Genomic DNA, 17,421 nt, shown 5'->3' on the forward strand with positions numbered 1-17,421 from the left:
CCCAATACCCATCACAATTATGGGAGGCCCAATAAGAAAATGAGTCATTCGGTGGTATAATTGGAAATGTTCCTTGCCTGGTCTCTCCGGTCTCCCAGAGGGCTTTGCTCATTTGTGGAGGCACGCTAGGCTGGCTAATTCCAGCACTAATCACTGACAAACTGCAGCATCAGGCCCTTCCTACTCCTACTGGAGCAGAAAGAACAGGATTGTTTGGAGAAAGTTAGAGGAATTGCTTTATGCAGGTTTGGCATGGCTGCTTATTAGGTTGCAAGTGTTATCCCCCATAAGTAAATAAAAAACACAAAACATTTAATCACCAACAAAATCTGCATTTGTTAATTTCCCCTCCAATAAGTCAGCAGGCATAAATCACCTTGGTATTTATTCACAGAAAGAGACATTAAAAAGGGGATAATAGAAACAAGTATGCAAAAATGTAGTTTTTCCTGACAGTATCAAAATGTGTAGAGAAAGCAGTCTCTTCAAGCCTTTTTGAAGCAGAGTCCAAACCAGTCTGGTCCAGTCTGAACTAACCTTGAGACTGATACTGTCCATAACCTTTTAGAGGAGCAGGACTGGACCAGAGGAAGAGGTTTATCTCCTGGGTTCTTTCTGTGTTGTCCGTCACTCCCGCACCGCACTTTCAGCAAACGAGTTCTTCCCGAATAGTGAGCGATACAACTCAGTCCTACACCAAGAAAAATCCAAGTTTAAACATGACTTTTTTTCCAAGAACAATCATGGTAAAAGTACTATCAAACCTGGCTGTCGACAACAGACTGAACAGTTGAATGTGACTAGAGAGGAAATCAGTGGGTGAGAGGGGGAGATAAAAGAAAGGGAGGAGAGGTCTCGATGCATCGGGAGAAGAAATAATTCCACATTCATGCGTCTCAACGACTTGACGGCACTTGAGAGACAATGCCAGTGACCCAGTTGCAGGATTCCAATTAGGGGGGTAATATGCAACAGTCCAGATGAGAGGAGAGACAAAGAGGGGTCTTTATGGAGCCCAGGGCCTTCTGATTACTGCGTGAACACAAGTGCCTGTCACTCTGTCTGGGGCTGGCCTGTCGATGACAAAGAGCAGACAAACACACACAGCCAGGCAGGGTTGGAATCAGAGGCCCCAGCTGCTCTCCATCTCTGAACTGCCTTCCTGGAGACTCATCTCCCCTAACCAGCTCAGTCATTTCAATCAGTCAAATGTTCCAGTCAAAGTGGCTCTACTCAGACAGACAGATAAATACGGCCTAATTTTGAGACGGGGCTGGTTTAGTTTGTGTCCGACTATCTGCACAATTATTTTCTACATCCATAAAACATGTTCAGCGTATACATGCAAATGTACAGCAGGTGAAGCCTATGTGTCTGTGCATTATGAAACAGACACTAGATGGCGGTATGTGATGTCACAAGCAGTGACATGTCTCAGTTAATTGTGTTGAGATTATTAAAAGGAGTCCGATGGCCTGCACTGGTCTAGTCTGAGTGCAGCCAGTCATGTTAAGACTGCTTGTGGGTCCACTTCAAATGGGATAGGACAACAGCCAAAGCTCCCACACTGCACTGCTCTGTTTACTGCAGTGGACAACCATACCGATTAAAATCTATTACAAAACTGTGTCCACTACAGCATAACCAGTCAGTGCAGGTTCCCAGTTCATGTGTAATGTGTTGAGTTAAAGAGGGGCCTTGTGTTGCTCTCAAGGGGCAGCCAGCCTGTATCCAGCCACAGGAGGGACTTAATCCCTGTTTGAAATGCGCCACCAGGGTCAAGGAATACAATACACACTGATCACCACCACGTAATGCATACATTCTCATTCTGCCTGAGCTCAGTAAACATCGGCTGGGGAATACTGAGGAGCACCAGGATGACAGGCTGATATTGGACTGACCGTCTCTGTGTGCGCAATGGACAGAAGACAAGAGACAACAGGGGACCTGAAGTGTGTGTGTTGAAAGTGCAGCCTGCCTAAAAAGTGCATATCCTATATGTCACATGCCGATGCAGAAATGTGCCATGATGAATGTCTCAATACCTTCTAGAGGACTTAAATGTGCATGTCATGTATGCATGCATGTGTGCGCACATGTATGTTGTCCCTTTGTGTGCCAGCCCCCCCCCCCGACATTAACATTCATGGAGCCAGTGGAGCATGGCGGGCTGCGTCCGTAAAGCCAGCACAGCGGTGGAGGAGAGAGGGAGGAGGGGACAGGAGGTATAGAGGTTGGGGGGGGGGGGGCTGTGCCAGGGCATTCATTCCCAAAGGTCAGCCAGTGTGGCTCTCTAGGAAAGGTCAACGGCCAGCCTGATGCAACGGCCATACATCACCATTATTACTGTAGGCCATTGATTGCTATGGAAATGAGGTGGGAGGTACACGCGGCAGGGCTGAGGAAGGGCAGCCCATTGTGCAGTCATTACCCTGTTTAGAATGCCTGTCGTCTCACAGCGAACACAACACACGGCCTCCGCTACTCCACCTGCAGTATATACTGGAAGAGGACAGATAAGAGGGAGAGAGGCAGAGGACGCGCCTAGCCATTTACTGTCCCCTCCGTCTCAGGTGTGCGCTGAGAATCATGTGGAAACTGCGACACTCATTCTATGTCCTTTGTAAACTCACGTATAATAGGACAGTCAGCAGCCTACAAATTACAACTGAAGAACCTGTTCATCTCATTTACAAATCCCACCAACACTCACCGGCCAACTACAGGTGGCAGATAATAGTACAGGGGGAACAATGCAGGTGTGAAAGCAGGCAAGCAAAGCAGGGCACAGGGATTTATGAGAGGGTAGCTGTCCAGGGGACAGTCATTTCAGGTGTGTGAGTCAAATGTATGGCTGTGACAGGAGAATAGAACACTGAGATCTGTGACTAACAGCCCCAAGATAAAGGAGGAGGTGATGGGTTGAAGAACAGGTCAATATTGGCATGCCAGTGGTGAAGAGCGCTGCCTTTACGCCTGTGATGCGTCAACAACGAGATGCTCACCGTGCGCCATCGTTCATGGAGGTGTGGTCGATGGGGGCCATGAAGTTCACCAGCTTACTGTGGACGTGGAACCTAGACAGACACACGCAAGCACACATACACAAACACCATCAGAAATAGAGCACACACACACACATTCAATTATGTAGTGTGTGTAACTGGTTTGTCCATTAATAAATGTGTGTGTGAGTGTTTGAGTCCATTTGTTTGTGCTGTGTGCCTGTGCGTAGAAGATAAACAGAGAGAAAAACAATGGGTACAAAAGGCCCCAAATAAAAGGCTGACCTTTCCACTTGGAATAAATGGAGAAAACAAACGCTGTAATTGCAATTCTTCCACCGGCAAATAGTTTTATATGTATAAATACAAATTATCAATTTGAGTCCTCAAATATTTAATCAGGCCACATGGAAATGTAATTTACATTAATAGAGGGAGACATTTTCTATAAAAAAAATAATTGAAATAACTGAAAGGACTATAGATAAACTGGCATTAAAACCAGCATCGGAGGAAGTGAAATGTATTAGGTATTTTCATAAATTCAGTCATTGGAGCCTCCCTGGACAGAGAAATAAAGAGCTTGTTCTGCAGTGGATGGTAAAAACAGACCCAATACTCCCAACTGGCATAAATGGAACAAAGAAAAACTAAATTATTCTGAGAGTTTGAATGTGGAGAAAAGGAAATATTCTAGTGAACCTGTATTTCTCCGTTCCCTCCACACCTTGTCTCCGTTCCCTCCACACCTTGTCTCCGTTCCCTCCACACCTTGTCTCCGTTCCCTCCACACCTTGTCTCCGTTCCCTCCACACCTTGTCTCCGTTCCCTCCACACCTTTTCTCCGTTCCCTCCACACCTTTTCTCCGTTCCCTCCACACCTTTTCTCCGTTCCCTCCACACCTTGTCTCCGTTCCCTCCACACCTTGTCTCCGTTCCCTCCACACCTTGTCTCCGTTCCCTCCACACCTTGTCTCCGTTCCCTCCACACCTTGTCTCCGTTCCCTCCACACCTTGTCTCCGTTCCCTCCACACCTTGTCTCCGTTCCCGCCACACCTTTTCTCCGTTCCCGCCACACCTTTTCTCCGTTCCCGCCACACCTTTTCTCCGTTCCCGCCACACCTTTTCTCCGTTCCCGCCACACCTTTTCTCCGTTCCCGCCACACCTTTTCTCCGTTCCCTCCACACCTTGTCTCCGTTCCCTCCACACCTTGTCTCCGTTCCCTCCACACCTTGTCTCCGTTCCCTCCACACCTTGTCTCCGTTCCCTCCACACCTTGTCTCCGTTCCCTCCACACCTTGTCTCCGTTCCCTCCACACCTTGTCTCCGTTCCCTCCACACCTTGTCTCCGTTCCCTCCACACCTTTTCTCCGTTCCCTCCACTCACCTGACTTTGCGGCCCTTGCTGGCCTTGGTGTCCACCTTCTTCTTGATCTTACTGCGGAGCTTCTGAATGGCCAGCCATTGTCTGGAAGAATAGGAGAGGAGAGGGCCCCGATCAGAAAAAGCCTAGAGGGGTAACCCCACATCCTAGACCCACACAAACAGATGCATGCACACACACACACACACACACACACACACACACGTCGCTCACCTGCCCATAGCCACCTGGTCGTTGGGGTCTGCAGCACTTGTCTTACGTTCAATAAGCTCTCGCAGAAGCTGAGATGAACAGAGTAAGGGGAGAGGGAAAGAGTGCAAAGGGGGAGACTTAGTTTCGCGTTTCAAAACAGTATTTAGTTTTGTGTGTGTGTAGACATCTTTACCCCACCCCCTGTTCATTCACCAGAGTACAGAGCTCTCCCTCTCTGTCCCAGCAGCAAATCCTTTCACTTAAATCAGAACCTCTTCATCAGTGTCAGCCCAGCAGCCAATCCCAGGACCCGGGCCCAGACCGCCCAGTCTCTGCCAGAATGAAGCACTGCTGAGCATCAGCCTCAGTTAGCAGAGCAACAACATGCCAGGACCCCAGAGCATCATCATCAGTGGACCTCACAGTACAACATCTTAATGAGCTGTGGTGGAGAGGACAGCTCTCATTCATCATACAGTCACACAATCCACACAGTCCCACAGTACAGGCAGTGGTTCCACTACTCATCCATGTTCCTTTGAGTTCCCCCCCAGAGATAGTAACGCCGTGTCATGGCTAACTGGACCATTTTGTTTAAAATCAGCCACCATGCAGCCCTCTCCCTGACCCCCATCAGGAGAGAGAGAATCTTCATTAATGTCCCCAATTAAGCCCCCGGCTCTCCTCTGCTAGTATGGGGCTTGGTTTTTCTGTATGGCCAGCTTCCAGGCCCTGAGCTTCCAGGCCCTGAGCTTCCAGGCCCTGAGCTTCCAGGCCCTGAGCTTCCAGGCCCTGAGACTCCAGGCCCTGAGACAGGGGAACACTCGGTGTACACACTAGTCACAGTGAAAATATATTTACATACAGGATCAGTTAGGATCACCACTATTTTAAGAATGTGAAATGTCAGAATAATAGAGAGAATGATGTATTTCAGCTTTTATTTCTTTCATCACATTCCCAGTGGGTCAGAAGTTTACATACACTCAATTAGTATTTTGTAGCATTGCCTTTAAATTGTTTAACTTAGGTCAAACGTTTTGGGTAGCCTTCCACAAGCTTCCCACAATAAGTTGGGTGAACTTTGGCCCATTCCTCCTGACAGAGCTGGTGTAACTGAGTCAGGTTTGTAGGCCTCCTTGCTCGCACACGCTTTTTCAGTTCTGCCCACAAATTGTCTATGGGATTGAGGTCAGGGCTTAGTGATGGCCACTCCAATACCTTGACTTTGTTGTCCTTAAGCCATTATGCCACAACTTTGGAAGTATGCTTGGGGTCATTGGTCTATTTGGAAGACCCATTTGCAGCCAAGCTTTAACTTCCTGACTGATGTCTTGAGATGTGGCTTCAATATATCCACAAATTTTCCATCCATTTTGTGAAATGCACCTTTTTGCACCAAAGTACGTTCATCTCTAGGAGACAGAACGCGTCTCCTTCCTGAGCGGTATGACGGCTGCGTGGTCCCATGGTTTTAAAACTTGCGTACTATTGTTTGTACAGATGAACGTGGTACCTTCAGGCATTTGGAAATTGCTCCCAAGGATGAACCAGACTTGTGGAGGTCTACAACAAAAAAATTCTGAGGTCTTGGCTGATTTCTTTTGATTTTCCCATGATGTCAAGCAAAGAGGCACTGAGTTTGAAGGTAGGCCTTGAAATACATCCACAGGTACGCCTCCAAGTGACTCAAATTATGTCAATTAGCCTATCAGAAGCTTCTAAAGCCATGACATCATTTTCTGGAATTTTCCATGCTGTTTAAAGGCACAGTCAACTTAGTGTATGTAAACTTTTGACCCACTGAAATTGTGATACAGTGATTTATAAGTGAAAAAACCTGTTTGTAAACAATTGTTGGAAACATTACTTGTGTCATGCACAAAGTAGATGTGCGAACCGACTTTCCAAAACTACAGTTTGTTAAGAAATTTGTGGAGTGGTTGAAAAACGTGTTTTAATGACTCCAACCTAAGTATATGTAAACTTCCAACTTCAACTGTGTACATATACACACACGTCAAAAGTTTTAGAACACCTACTTATTCAACAGTTTTTACTATTTTCTACATTGTAGAATAATAGTGAAGATCAAAACTATGAAATAACACATATGGAATCATGTAGTAACCAAACAAAGTGTTAAACAAATCAAAATATATTTTATATTTCAGATTCTTCAAATAGCCACACTTTGCCTTGACGACAGCTTTGCACACTCTCGGCATTCTCTCAACCACCTTCAAGAGGTAGTCACCTGGAATGCATTTCTTTAGTTTGAGCCAATCAGTTGTGTTTTGACTTGAGGTGGTATACAGAAGACAACCCTATCTGGTAAAAGACCAAGTCCATATTATGGCAAGAACAGCTCAAATAAGCAAAGAGAAATGACAGTCCATCATTACTTTAAGGCATGGTCAGTGAATCTGGAAAGTTTTCATCAAGTGCAGTCGCAAAAACCATCATGCACTATGAAACTGGCTCTCATGAGGACCACCACAGGAAAGGAAGACCCAGAGTTACCTCTGCTGCAGAGGATAAGTTCATTAGAGTTACCAGCCTCAAAAATTGCAGCCCAAATAAATGCTTCACAGAGTTCAAGTAACAGACACATCTCAACATCAACTGTTCAGAGGAGACTGCGTGAATCAGGCCTTCATGGTCGAATTTCTGCAAAGAAATCACTACTAAAGGACACCAATAATAAGAAGAGACTTACTTGGGCCAAGAAACACAAGCAATGGACATTAGACCGGCGGAAATCTGTCCTTTGGTCTGACGAGTCCAAATTTGAGATTTTTGGTTCTAACCACTGTGTCTTTGTGAGACGAAGAGTAGGTGAAAGGATGATCTCTGCATGTGTGGTTCCCACCGTGAAGCATGGAGGAGGAGGTGTGATGGTGTGGGGGTCCTTTGCTGGTGACACTGATTTATTTAGAATTCAAGGCACACTTAACCAGCATGGCTACCACATCATTCTGCAGTGATACGCCATCCCATCTGGTTTGCGCTTAGTGGGACTATGATTTGTTTTTCAACAGGACAATGACCCAACACACCTCCGGGCTGTGGAAGGGCTATTTGACCAATAAGGAGAGTGATGAAGTACCGCATCAGATGACCTGGCCTCCACAATCACCCGACCTCAACCCAATTGAGATGGTTTGGGATGAGTTGGGCCCACAGAGTGAAGGAAAAGCAGCCAACAAGTGCTCAACATGTGGGAACTCCAAGACTGTTTGAAAAGCATTCCATGCCAAGAGTGCGCAAAGCTGTCATCAAGGCAAAGGGTGGCTATTAGAAGAATCTCAAATATATTTTGATTTGTTTAACACTTTCTTGGTTACTACATGATTCCTTACGTGTTATTTCAGTTTTGATGTCTTCACTATTATTCTACAATGTAGAAAATACCAAAAAATTAAGAAAGATCCTTGACTGAGTAGGTGTGTCCCAACTTTTGACTGGTACTGTATAGTTAAGCAATAAGGTACGAGGCGGTGTGGTATATGGCCAATATACTACGGCTAAGGGCTGTTCTTATGCGCAACACAGAGCGCCTGGATACAGCCCTTAGCCGTGGTATATTGGCCATATACCACAAACCTCCGAGGTGCCTTATTGCTATTATAAACTGGTTACCAATGTTATTAGAGCAGTAAAAAGAAATGTTTTGTCATATCTGTGGTATGATCTACCACGGCTGTCAGCCAATCAGCATTCAGGGCTCGAACCACCCAGTTTTTAATACATCTTGTTTCCTCATCCTTGGTCAGGACGTAGGTTAGGAATCTGCATATCTTGCATTTCCTTAGTGAATGTAACTGTTAAAGCTCCATTGGCGCTACATAATGACTCTAATCCAGTGTGAGTGATTGCTCTGTTCACAGATATAGTTAATGACTACGCCTCAGTTGTACTGAGCAGTGTGGAGAGTCCTTATACAGGAGTCAGCATCACACAGACAGACAGACATGCACACACACGCACACAATGGTGATTTATGGCATGCACAAAGTTGCTGACAAAAAAGTTTAGGTAAATGCAAACATCAGTCCAGCTCCGGCCTGCCGTGAGAGGTTAGCCACATCATAATGCAGGTATTACAGGAGCATTACTGGAGCATAGAGGGCTAAGTCCCACCGGGAACGGCTCTGAGCTGCACCTCCGGAGCCTTCAGACTGGGGAGACTGAGCGGACGGGGCGGTGTCCTCTGAAGGACAAAACTACAATAACAAGGGCAGTCCTTGTGCTTCACCCCACACAACGTAGTGCCACCCTATAGCTTGGAGTATCGTGGCAGACTCACAACACCATGTGTAGAGGCGCACTTTACCAATTTCTGATGCTGCGCATCTCCTGCGCAATAGTCTCTGTCCACTTTAATAAGAAAATAAAACGTTTTAGGAATGGTTCAGTCGTTGAGTATAGGAGAATGTTTCATGCAGAAGGGCTGATAATTACCTGGTGATAGAAATCATCATCATCAAAGATCTCCTCGTCCAGGTCTTTCAGATGCGTATTGGCTTTCAGCACCTGCTCTGTCCCCTAAGAGAGAAACAGAGGAGATGAGAGAGCGAAGGGATGAGAGAGAGAGAGAGAGGGAGGGTGAGAGCCAGGGAGGGGGGGGGGGGAGAGAGAAAGCTCTCTGTCATGTAGCGTTGTGCAGGAGGTGAAGCCATAAACTCCAGATGTAACACCCCAGATAAACAGGCTGCTCTCCAGATAAAGTGGCACCTCTGGAGGAGGGAGAGGGATGGCTGAGCCACGCGGGGCCCTAATCTAAAACTGCTGAAACAACCCCTCTCTCTCCCGTAATGTATTAACCAACCTGCAAATGCTCCTTGCTTTGAATCATTTTGGGCCGCGACACTGCCTACATTTCAGGTTAGTATAGTTCAGTTGCTGGCTAGATTCAATTAAGATACAGAGATAAATGTATCCCACTCAGTTAATGCTGTAACAGCTTAATACAATTAGCTGGAAGGAATCTGACTGAGGGGGGTATCATGGTGACAGCCTCCACCAACCAGAGCAGCAACCTGAACTATAGAGGTTCTTGTACAGTTGACCTAAGGGGGATGTGTTCTCGCTAGTATGGATACTAGCAGTCAAAAGGACGACATTTGGCTACATACACTATCTGGCTGCCTTTGCAACATGTTTTTTATTTTACCGGGTAAGTTGACTGAGAACACGTTCTCATTTACAGCAACGACCTGGGGAATAGTTACAGGAGAGAGGTGGGGGATGAATGAGCCAATTGTAAGTTGGGGATGATTAGGTGACCATGATGGTATGAGGGACAGCTTGGAAATGTAGCCAGGACACCAGGGTTAACACCCCTACTCTTACAATAAGTGCCATGGGATCTTTAATGACCTCAGAGAGTCAGGACACCTGTTTAACGTCCCATCTGAAAGACGGCACCCTACACAGGGCAATGTCCCCAATCACTGCCCTGGGGCATTGGGATATTTTTTAGATCAGAGGAAAGAGTGCCTCCAGCTGGCCCTCCAACACCACTTCCAGCAGCATCTGGTCTCCCATCTAGGGACTGACCAGGACCAACCCTGCTTAGCTTCAGAAGCAGGGTGGTATGCTTCTGGCAAATGTTACCCATCCTACATAACCCTCCCTCCTCCCCTCCAGTCTCACCTCTCCCTCTGCAGTGGTGGTCTCAGGTACGGGGGCAGTGGCCTCTAGCTTGCCCAGGACTCTGTACTCGGAGCGTCTGGTCTGGGTGCGTCTCAACAGCCTGTCCTTGTCCATTAGCACCTGTTCCACCTGGATCAGGATGTTTCTGTCAAATGCCCCAAAACCCTGAGAGATGAGAAAGAAGAGTCAGAAACAAAACCGTAACACAGTTACAACATCATTACCCTATGCAGAAAAACGAAGAGCATTAGATTATTCCTAATGCAGTATGTCTAGTGAAAACACCGGAACAATGAAGAAAAGAAATGACAATATGAAGTCTGGTTTTTAATTGGCATGTTAGCCCTTGGTTTATGAGAGCTATGAAATTTGAGTGCTGAAGTGCGCTTAGGGACGGATGGTGCTTTTATGCACAGTGCATGCAGATGGAGAACACACACACTGCAGACTGGTTAGGTGATAAGAGCTAAGCTCTGTGCAGCTGGTGCATGTGGACGTGTGTCCTTGCTTGGTGCAGATGAGTGTGTGTGTGTGGGGGGGGGGGCGGAGGGGGACCTTGCTGCTCTTTCCCATGGTCAGCTGGGTCTTGTCGTGCCATTTTTGCAGCGTGGCATCGCGGTATGGCTGGAAGTCAGCGAAGCGCTTGGCCATGAAGTCTGGGTACTCTGCCATCTCCAGCTTGCGTTTGGGAGGACCTGTCGGTTCCACTGCTTCCTTCATTTCCTCTTCATCCTCACTGTGAATCTCCTCCTCACTATATTACAGATACAGAACAACAAAATAATACTCAACCATCAATTCTAAAGCCCTAAGGAGACTGAATGCAAGGGCATTTCAGAGAAATATTGCATCCTATTCACGTTAATCAGGACAGTGTTTCATGTAGCAGAGCACTTCATGTTCTGTCTGTGGACGTGGAGGAGAGGCAGTGCTGACCTGTGTGCTCCCCAGGTGTTGCCCAGGGAGATGGGCCTGGTGTCTGGGTTCTGATGGAGCAGCTGGTCCTGTAGCTCCAGTAGAGACCTCTGGAGAGCCTTCAGGGCTTTGTGACCTTACAGAACATCAGAGAGAGAACATGCTGACAGGACCTTATAAACTAACAGAGCGATATGGGAACCAAGATGGTAGAGTGAAGCAGACATGATATGAACATAGTGTTGTCTGAGGTAAAGTTTACATTGGTCTTTATGAATTTGGGAAGTATGAGTTAACTGTGAAAGTCAATTCTTCAATATTAGGCCCAAAAATGTGTATAAATACACTGAAGTTATGCCACATTACAATAGAAAATATGCCTCCTAACTTCACTTGTCCAACAAATCGAAAGAAAGTATTGCCCCCAAGCAAGACTGATTAAAATCTTTTGGAGCAGTTCTGCCTCGGCTTTTGTTAGTCCTCATCTTGTCAACATCCACTAAAACAAATTTTCGAGACTTTGCCCTCCAAATCATAGGGCGTAGGAAAAGAAAGGAGGTGGGGAACACTTATGATTCTGTCCTCTTCAACTTTAATCAAAAGTACACTGGCACGCCGGAGCCCCCTCCCTTTCATAATAATGGGCCGCTAAAAATTCAGGAGGCAGGATCCACATCAATCACTCGCCAGATTTGAGTCCAATGCAATAAATATGTAAATGAGGAGAAGCCAGTGTCTCGTAGCTTTGAGATCAGCGCGTGGAGGAGAAGAAGAAGAAAAAAGGAAAAACTGTATTAATTGCCCATGGCCAGCGGAATCCTATTACTGTAGGCATTGATTATAAAATTGTATGAGTGATTTTCATGAGGGAGGTGGACTACCACCATGCCTTGAGCAAAAAATACTAGTAGAAGAATCACGACAAATCGGTCAGGTTTAAACAATAACGAGAGAAAGGAAAACTAGCTTTCACATATGATTCTACTGTGGAAACCAGAAGGATTAAGATATTTCTTACAACAAAAGAGTGGAAATGTTATTTTGTTATGACAATCTTCTGGTAGAAATGTTCTCAGGGACAGCCTAGCCTATTACTAGACAAATAGTTTGAATTATTTTCTATCCACTAATTACTACAACCATAACACTAGCACCAACCTTGTCCATTATGATTAAAAATTCATGTTTCAAATGCCATTGCATTTAAAGTAACTTATTTTACGCACTCATGATCATTGCATATGCAGGCAAGCAATACAAATGTTCTACATTGTGTCTGGGAGATAACATGTCTAGACAAAACATTCAGTGTTATGACCACATCATTTACAGGGTTGTAAACTTTGTTTGTAATGCATGTTATTGTCCTTTGCCATTTAAATTGTATTCAATTTTCCCCTGGAGAACAATAACGTTAAATTCATTTCATATTGCTGATAGCTGTAAAATAAAAATGTAATGTTTAAAATGCAAGCAGAAACAAAAGCACTCACTATTCTTCAACGCTCCAGCAAACTCTGCTCCGCCCCTCTTCTTGAACTCTGGGAAGGTATGTGGTTGTGGCAGCTTATTGGCTGTCAGAAGAACTTTCTGCATTTTAATTCGCCCCTCAAGTAGCTGGTCCCAAAGAGCTGTGGAGATTTAATAAAATAAATGACAAGGTTGTCTACTGAGAAAAGGAGGTGATAAAATGTGCTTAAAGGTATAGTTTACCTTGACTTGTCAGAGTGGTGGTGTTGGATAGTCATAGCCAGCTAGCTAACATAGCATCCCTCTGTTTGAGCCAGGTGTTTGAATAGGCAAAACTAGCTCATGGTGAGAACCATGCGCCTCCTAGGTTTTGTATTGATGTCAATGTACCAAGAGGAGGACGGAAGCTAGCTGTCCTCCGGCTACACCATGGTGCTACCCTACAGAGTGCTGCTGAGGCTACTGTAGAACTTCATTGCAACATAGTGTGTTTTAATTATTTGGTGACGAGAATATATTTAGTATAGTTTTCTCTAAAAATAATAACTTTAATGTTTTACTATTTTTATGAAATTCACTGAGGATGGTCCTCCCCTTCCTCCTCTGAGGAGCCTTCACTGGCCTATATCACAAATACATACCAAGTTGATCTTTCACAGCTTTCCCTTTCTCCACCTCTTCATCCACTTTCTCTTTAGAGAAAGTCATCACAGCTCCCACGTTGTCAGCTTCATTCTCAATCTCCTCCTCTTCACTCTCTCCATCCTCATCACCACTTTCTTCATCATCATCATCATCATCATCTTCTTCGCTCTCTCCAAGATCATCCATTCCCTCTGTTAGCTTATGGAAGTCTGTCACTGAGGGAAGTGTGATGTCAGTCTCCTTCAGCTTAGACACCAAACTTTTCATTTTAGCGATGTCACTCTCAATCTCTTCATCATCATCATCATCTCCATCTTCAGCCTCCAGATCAGCATCGTCATCTTCTTCCTCCTCTTCGTTTTCATCATCATCATCATCATCATCATCCTCGTCCTCGTCCTCATCCTCTCCTAAAAAGACACATTAAATTTGAATGATAACACCAGGATTCAATTTTAGATTTGAAGTAAACTAAGAAAAAAAAATGATGTTCATAAAAATGTAGCAATTCCAACTAATGCAGGCAGATACGGTTGTAGATGGCCTTCCACTCAGCACCTGAACAACAGTACGGATGCCGTGTACACAACATCTTAAATGCTGTAATCAGTTGTCTTCCAGGTTTAAACTGATTGCTGCATGGCCCCGTGTTTGACTTGCAAATCTCTGCCTTAATCAAGGCATTTTGTTTGGATAAACAGGGATTAGCTTGATTAAAAACAAACCTATTCCTCCACTGAATAACCAAAACACAGACCACTAGTAGATGTAGGCCTAAGCAATTATATGGTAATAAAACGTCTACACATGATATGACCATGCACAGCTGAGCATAGAATAGAAATGGACTTGATTCAATTGTAAATAAGGAACCTACATCAATCCATTAAAGCTATGGTCTTCTGTTTGCCAGCAATTTGCCTTGTGGTACTAATATAGGAGACATTACAACATTATAGAGTCCAGTGTGGCATGAGGCACATTTATTTCTATACTGAACAAAAATATAAAAAAGCGCAAGTTGGTCCCATGTTTCATGAGTTGAAATAAAAGATCCCCGAAAATGTACCATACGCACACAAAAAGCGTATCTCTCTCAAATGTTGTGCACAAATTTGTTTACATCCCTGTTAGTGAGGATTTCTCCTTTGCCAAGATAATCCATCCACCTAACAGATATGGCATATCAAGAAGATGATTAAACAGCATGATCATTACACAGGTGCACCATGTGCTGGGGACAATAAAAGGCCACTAACGTGTACAGTTTTTTCACACAACACAATACCACAGATGTTTCAAGTTGAGGGAGCGTGCAATTGGCATGCTGACTACAGGAATGTCCACCAGAGCTGTTGCCAGAGAATTGAATGTTCATTTCTCTACCATAAGCTGCCACCAATGTTGTTTTAGAGAATTTGGCTGTACTTCTAACCGGCCTCACAACCGCAGACCATGTGTAACCACGCCAACCAAGGACCTCCACATCCGGCTTCTTCACCTGCGGGATCGTCTGAGACCAGCCACCCAGACAGCTGTTGAAACTGAGGAGTATCTGTCTGTAATAAAGCACTTTTGTGGGGAAAAACTCATTCTGATTGGCTGGGGCTGGATCCCCAGTGGGTGGGCGTATGCCCTCCCAGACCCGCCACTCATGGCTGCACCCCTGCCCAGTCATGTGAAATCCATAGATTTGGGACTATTGAATTTATTTCAATTGACTGATTTCCTTATATGAACTGTAACTCAGTAAAATCGTTCATTGTCGCAGGTTGAGTTTATATTTTTGATCAGTATCGTTCATTTTGAACCGAATGGTGGCCAGTTACATATTGTAAAAGAGCCCCTTACATAACCACAAGAGGGCAGAATTCTACAAATGACCATTTTCAAATGCCTTCAAATAAATACGCCCTACCTTCCTCCATCCTAAAGGTAATCATGTATCTGATGAATGTTAATAACCTATTGCTTTCACCAAGCCAACTTTGTCAGATCAACAATTGGGCTAATTCCATGGATAGAAGGAAAAAAGGATGCCTTTCAAATACCCAAACCACAGCTCTCGGTCAACTTTCTTGACAGGTTCCTTATTTATTTTCACCCATGGTCAGCTGCATTGATTATCCTACATATATGTTTAACATTATTATAAATTACACATTCCTGTTCCAACTCACCAGACCCTTCGATCTCCTTCAGCAGGTTTTTACGAGATGTTGCCTTGCCCAGGTACCGTTTGTCAGTCTCTTCCAGCAGAGTGATAGCTTTCTTCCGGAGCCCACTCAAGGTAACCACAGCTTCATCATCATCATCACCCTCATCAAACGCCTCTACCACCTTGGCTTTCGTTTCTGAAAGGAATCAAAACAGTCAGATTGAATGACCAAGAGACAAGTGCTCATAGTCTTATCTGATCAATATACAAAGTGGCTGGCAACTTATCAGGGCCAGAATGTTACAGATGGACTAACTCAGACGACTTGTCTTTAAGAGAAAGACAGGATAAAGCACCTCTCCATAATGTCATGTTCATGTTGATGTGTATATTGAACCGCAGCCAGAGTGAGAATACTAATTACAATATCAAGCATAATTACTAGCAATGAATATGAGGTTTAGAGAGAGCTGTAAGAATATTAGCTAGCTAGTAACAGCCAACGTCTCGTGAAAAGGTCAACATAACTAGCTAGCAGCACCAGTAGTTGCTAGCAGGATCAACTATTAGAATGGCGCAGTGCCAGTGGCTCCCGTCCTACATTCATTGTGCTCAGTTTGAAACTTCAACAAACACATGGCTATGTGGACGGTTACCAGTTTACACGGTGGTCATCAGAACAGGTTATGGAGAGGTTTTTGGTAAATTGGTGATTTCAGTGTGTTAGCTTGCTTGCTAACTGTCTAGCTTTGCATGCAGTTGCCACGCGCCTACCTGGCGTGTGTGTAATGACTTTATACATAAAAACGGAAACATTATCTTCAAATCGAAAGCCAAAAGTTCCTGTTAAACATTACAAACAGTGCAATATACCTTCATCGTGATCGTCCTCTGGATCTGTGAACTTGGGCAAAGGATTTAATAAATCCTCGAGCTGTTGTGATATGTGGCCAGCCATCGTTCAATGTACTCGCTCACAACTCACACATGTTACGCCTACGTCATCAAGACGCGACTCACAGATAGAATAGAATAATAGAACTGCTACAGCGCAACTTCAAGCAAGCAGAGGTTGTATTTTAGCCTACGCAATATGGATTACTGAAATCATTAAGATAATTCAGTGTGGATGACTAATATCCGACTTAATTGTAGTTAAACACCATAAACCCTGTAGGTAAAGTATAACATCTACTAAATGGTAAATACATAATCGACTTTCTATATGTCCATGTAGCACTACTTCTATAATTACAGTGCCGCCGCCACAGGGTTGTGACTGCCAATATGTGTTGTCAATTCATACATGTAGGACCTAATTATCATGTTAAAAATGTAAATACTGCATTTGGTGCATTTGAGAAACAAACAAAATAGATATCACAGTTTCTTAATTTACAGTAGCCTTCAACTTATGTAATGCAAGGCATCTCTACAAACCCAGGTGCCGCTTATTGAGTCCTGTATCTTCTCAAACGACCTGATGTCAATTTACCTGGCCCTCTGTGTACTGTGGTCTAATCAGTGAGTGGATTATGTCCCACTGGGCACACTGGTTGAATCAACGTTGTTTCCACATGGAATAGAAGTTGAATTGACGTCTGTTCCCAGTGCACTAGGTCTACTGGGCATTTTATTTAGTTCAAAATATTGTTTTTTATTTCAAGAAAGAAAATACATTGTTGCAACCACATGTTTTACATTATTGGACTATGGTGATATTCTGTACATGAATCCTCGGGCGTTGAAGACGTGGATGTCGATTAAGGCAGCCCCCCGCACCTCTCTGATTCAGAGGGGTTGGGTTAAATACGGACAACACATTTCAGTTGAAGGCATTCAGTTGTACAACTGACTAGGTTTCCCCCTTTCTTACCTGCACACGCTAGACACACTTTACCATGTGTAACCAACAATTGGGCTTGTTGGAAATTGCAGCCGACAGTGCAGGCAGCAGGCAGCTTATCTACAAGTCACCTTGCATCATAA

At 44.5% G+C, this 17,421-nt stretch overlaps 1 protein-coding gene across 1 annotated transcript; it reads right to left on the minus strand.

The window, feature by feature from the left end:
* Nucleotides 1-368: 368 nt before the first annotated feature.
* On the minus strand, nt 369-16,440 carry LOC106603273 (protein AATF). The gene is made up of 12 exons (XM_014196706.2): nt 16,306-16,440; nt 15,455-15,628; nt 13,271-13,684; nt 12,653-12,790; nt 11,181-11,295; nt 10,800-10,998; nt 10,245-10,409; nt 9,051-9,134; nt 4,608-4,675; nt 4,398-4,478; nt 3,009-3,080; nt 369-691 (listed from the first exon to the last, which is right to left on the minus strand). The coding sequence occupies exons 1-12, from the start codon at nt 16,388-16,390 to the stop codon at nt 628-630; spliced, it is 1,659 nt and encodes a 552-aa protein (XP_014052181.2). The 5' UTR covers nt 16,391-16,440; the 3' UTR covers nt 369-627.
* Nucleotides 16,441-17,421: the final 981 nt, after the last annotated feature.

Source organism: Salmo salar, chromosome 04 (assembly GCF_965601325.2).
Source record: "Salmo salar chromosome 04, fSalSal1, whole genome shotgun sequence".
Classification (NCBI taxonomy): Eukaryota; Metazoa; Chordata; class Actinopteri; order Salmoniformes; family Salmonidae; genus Salmo; species Salmo salar.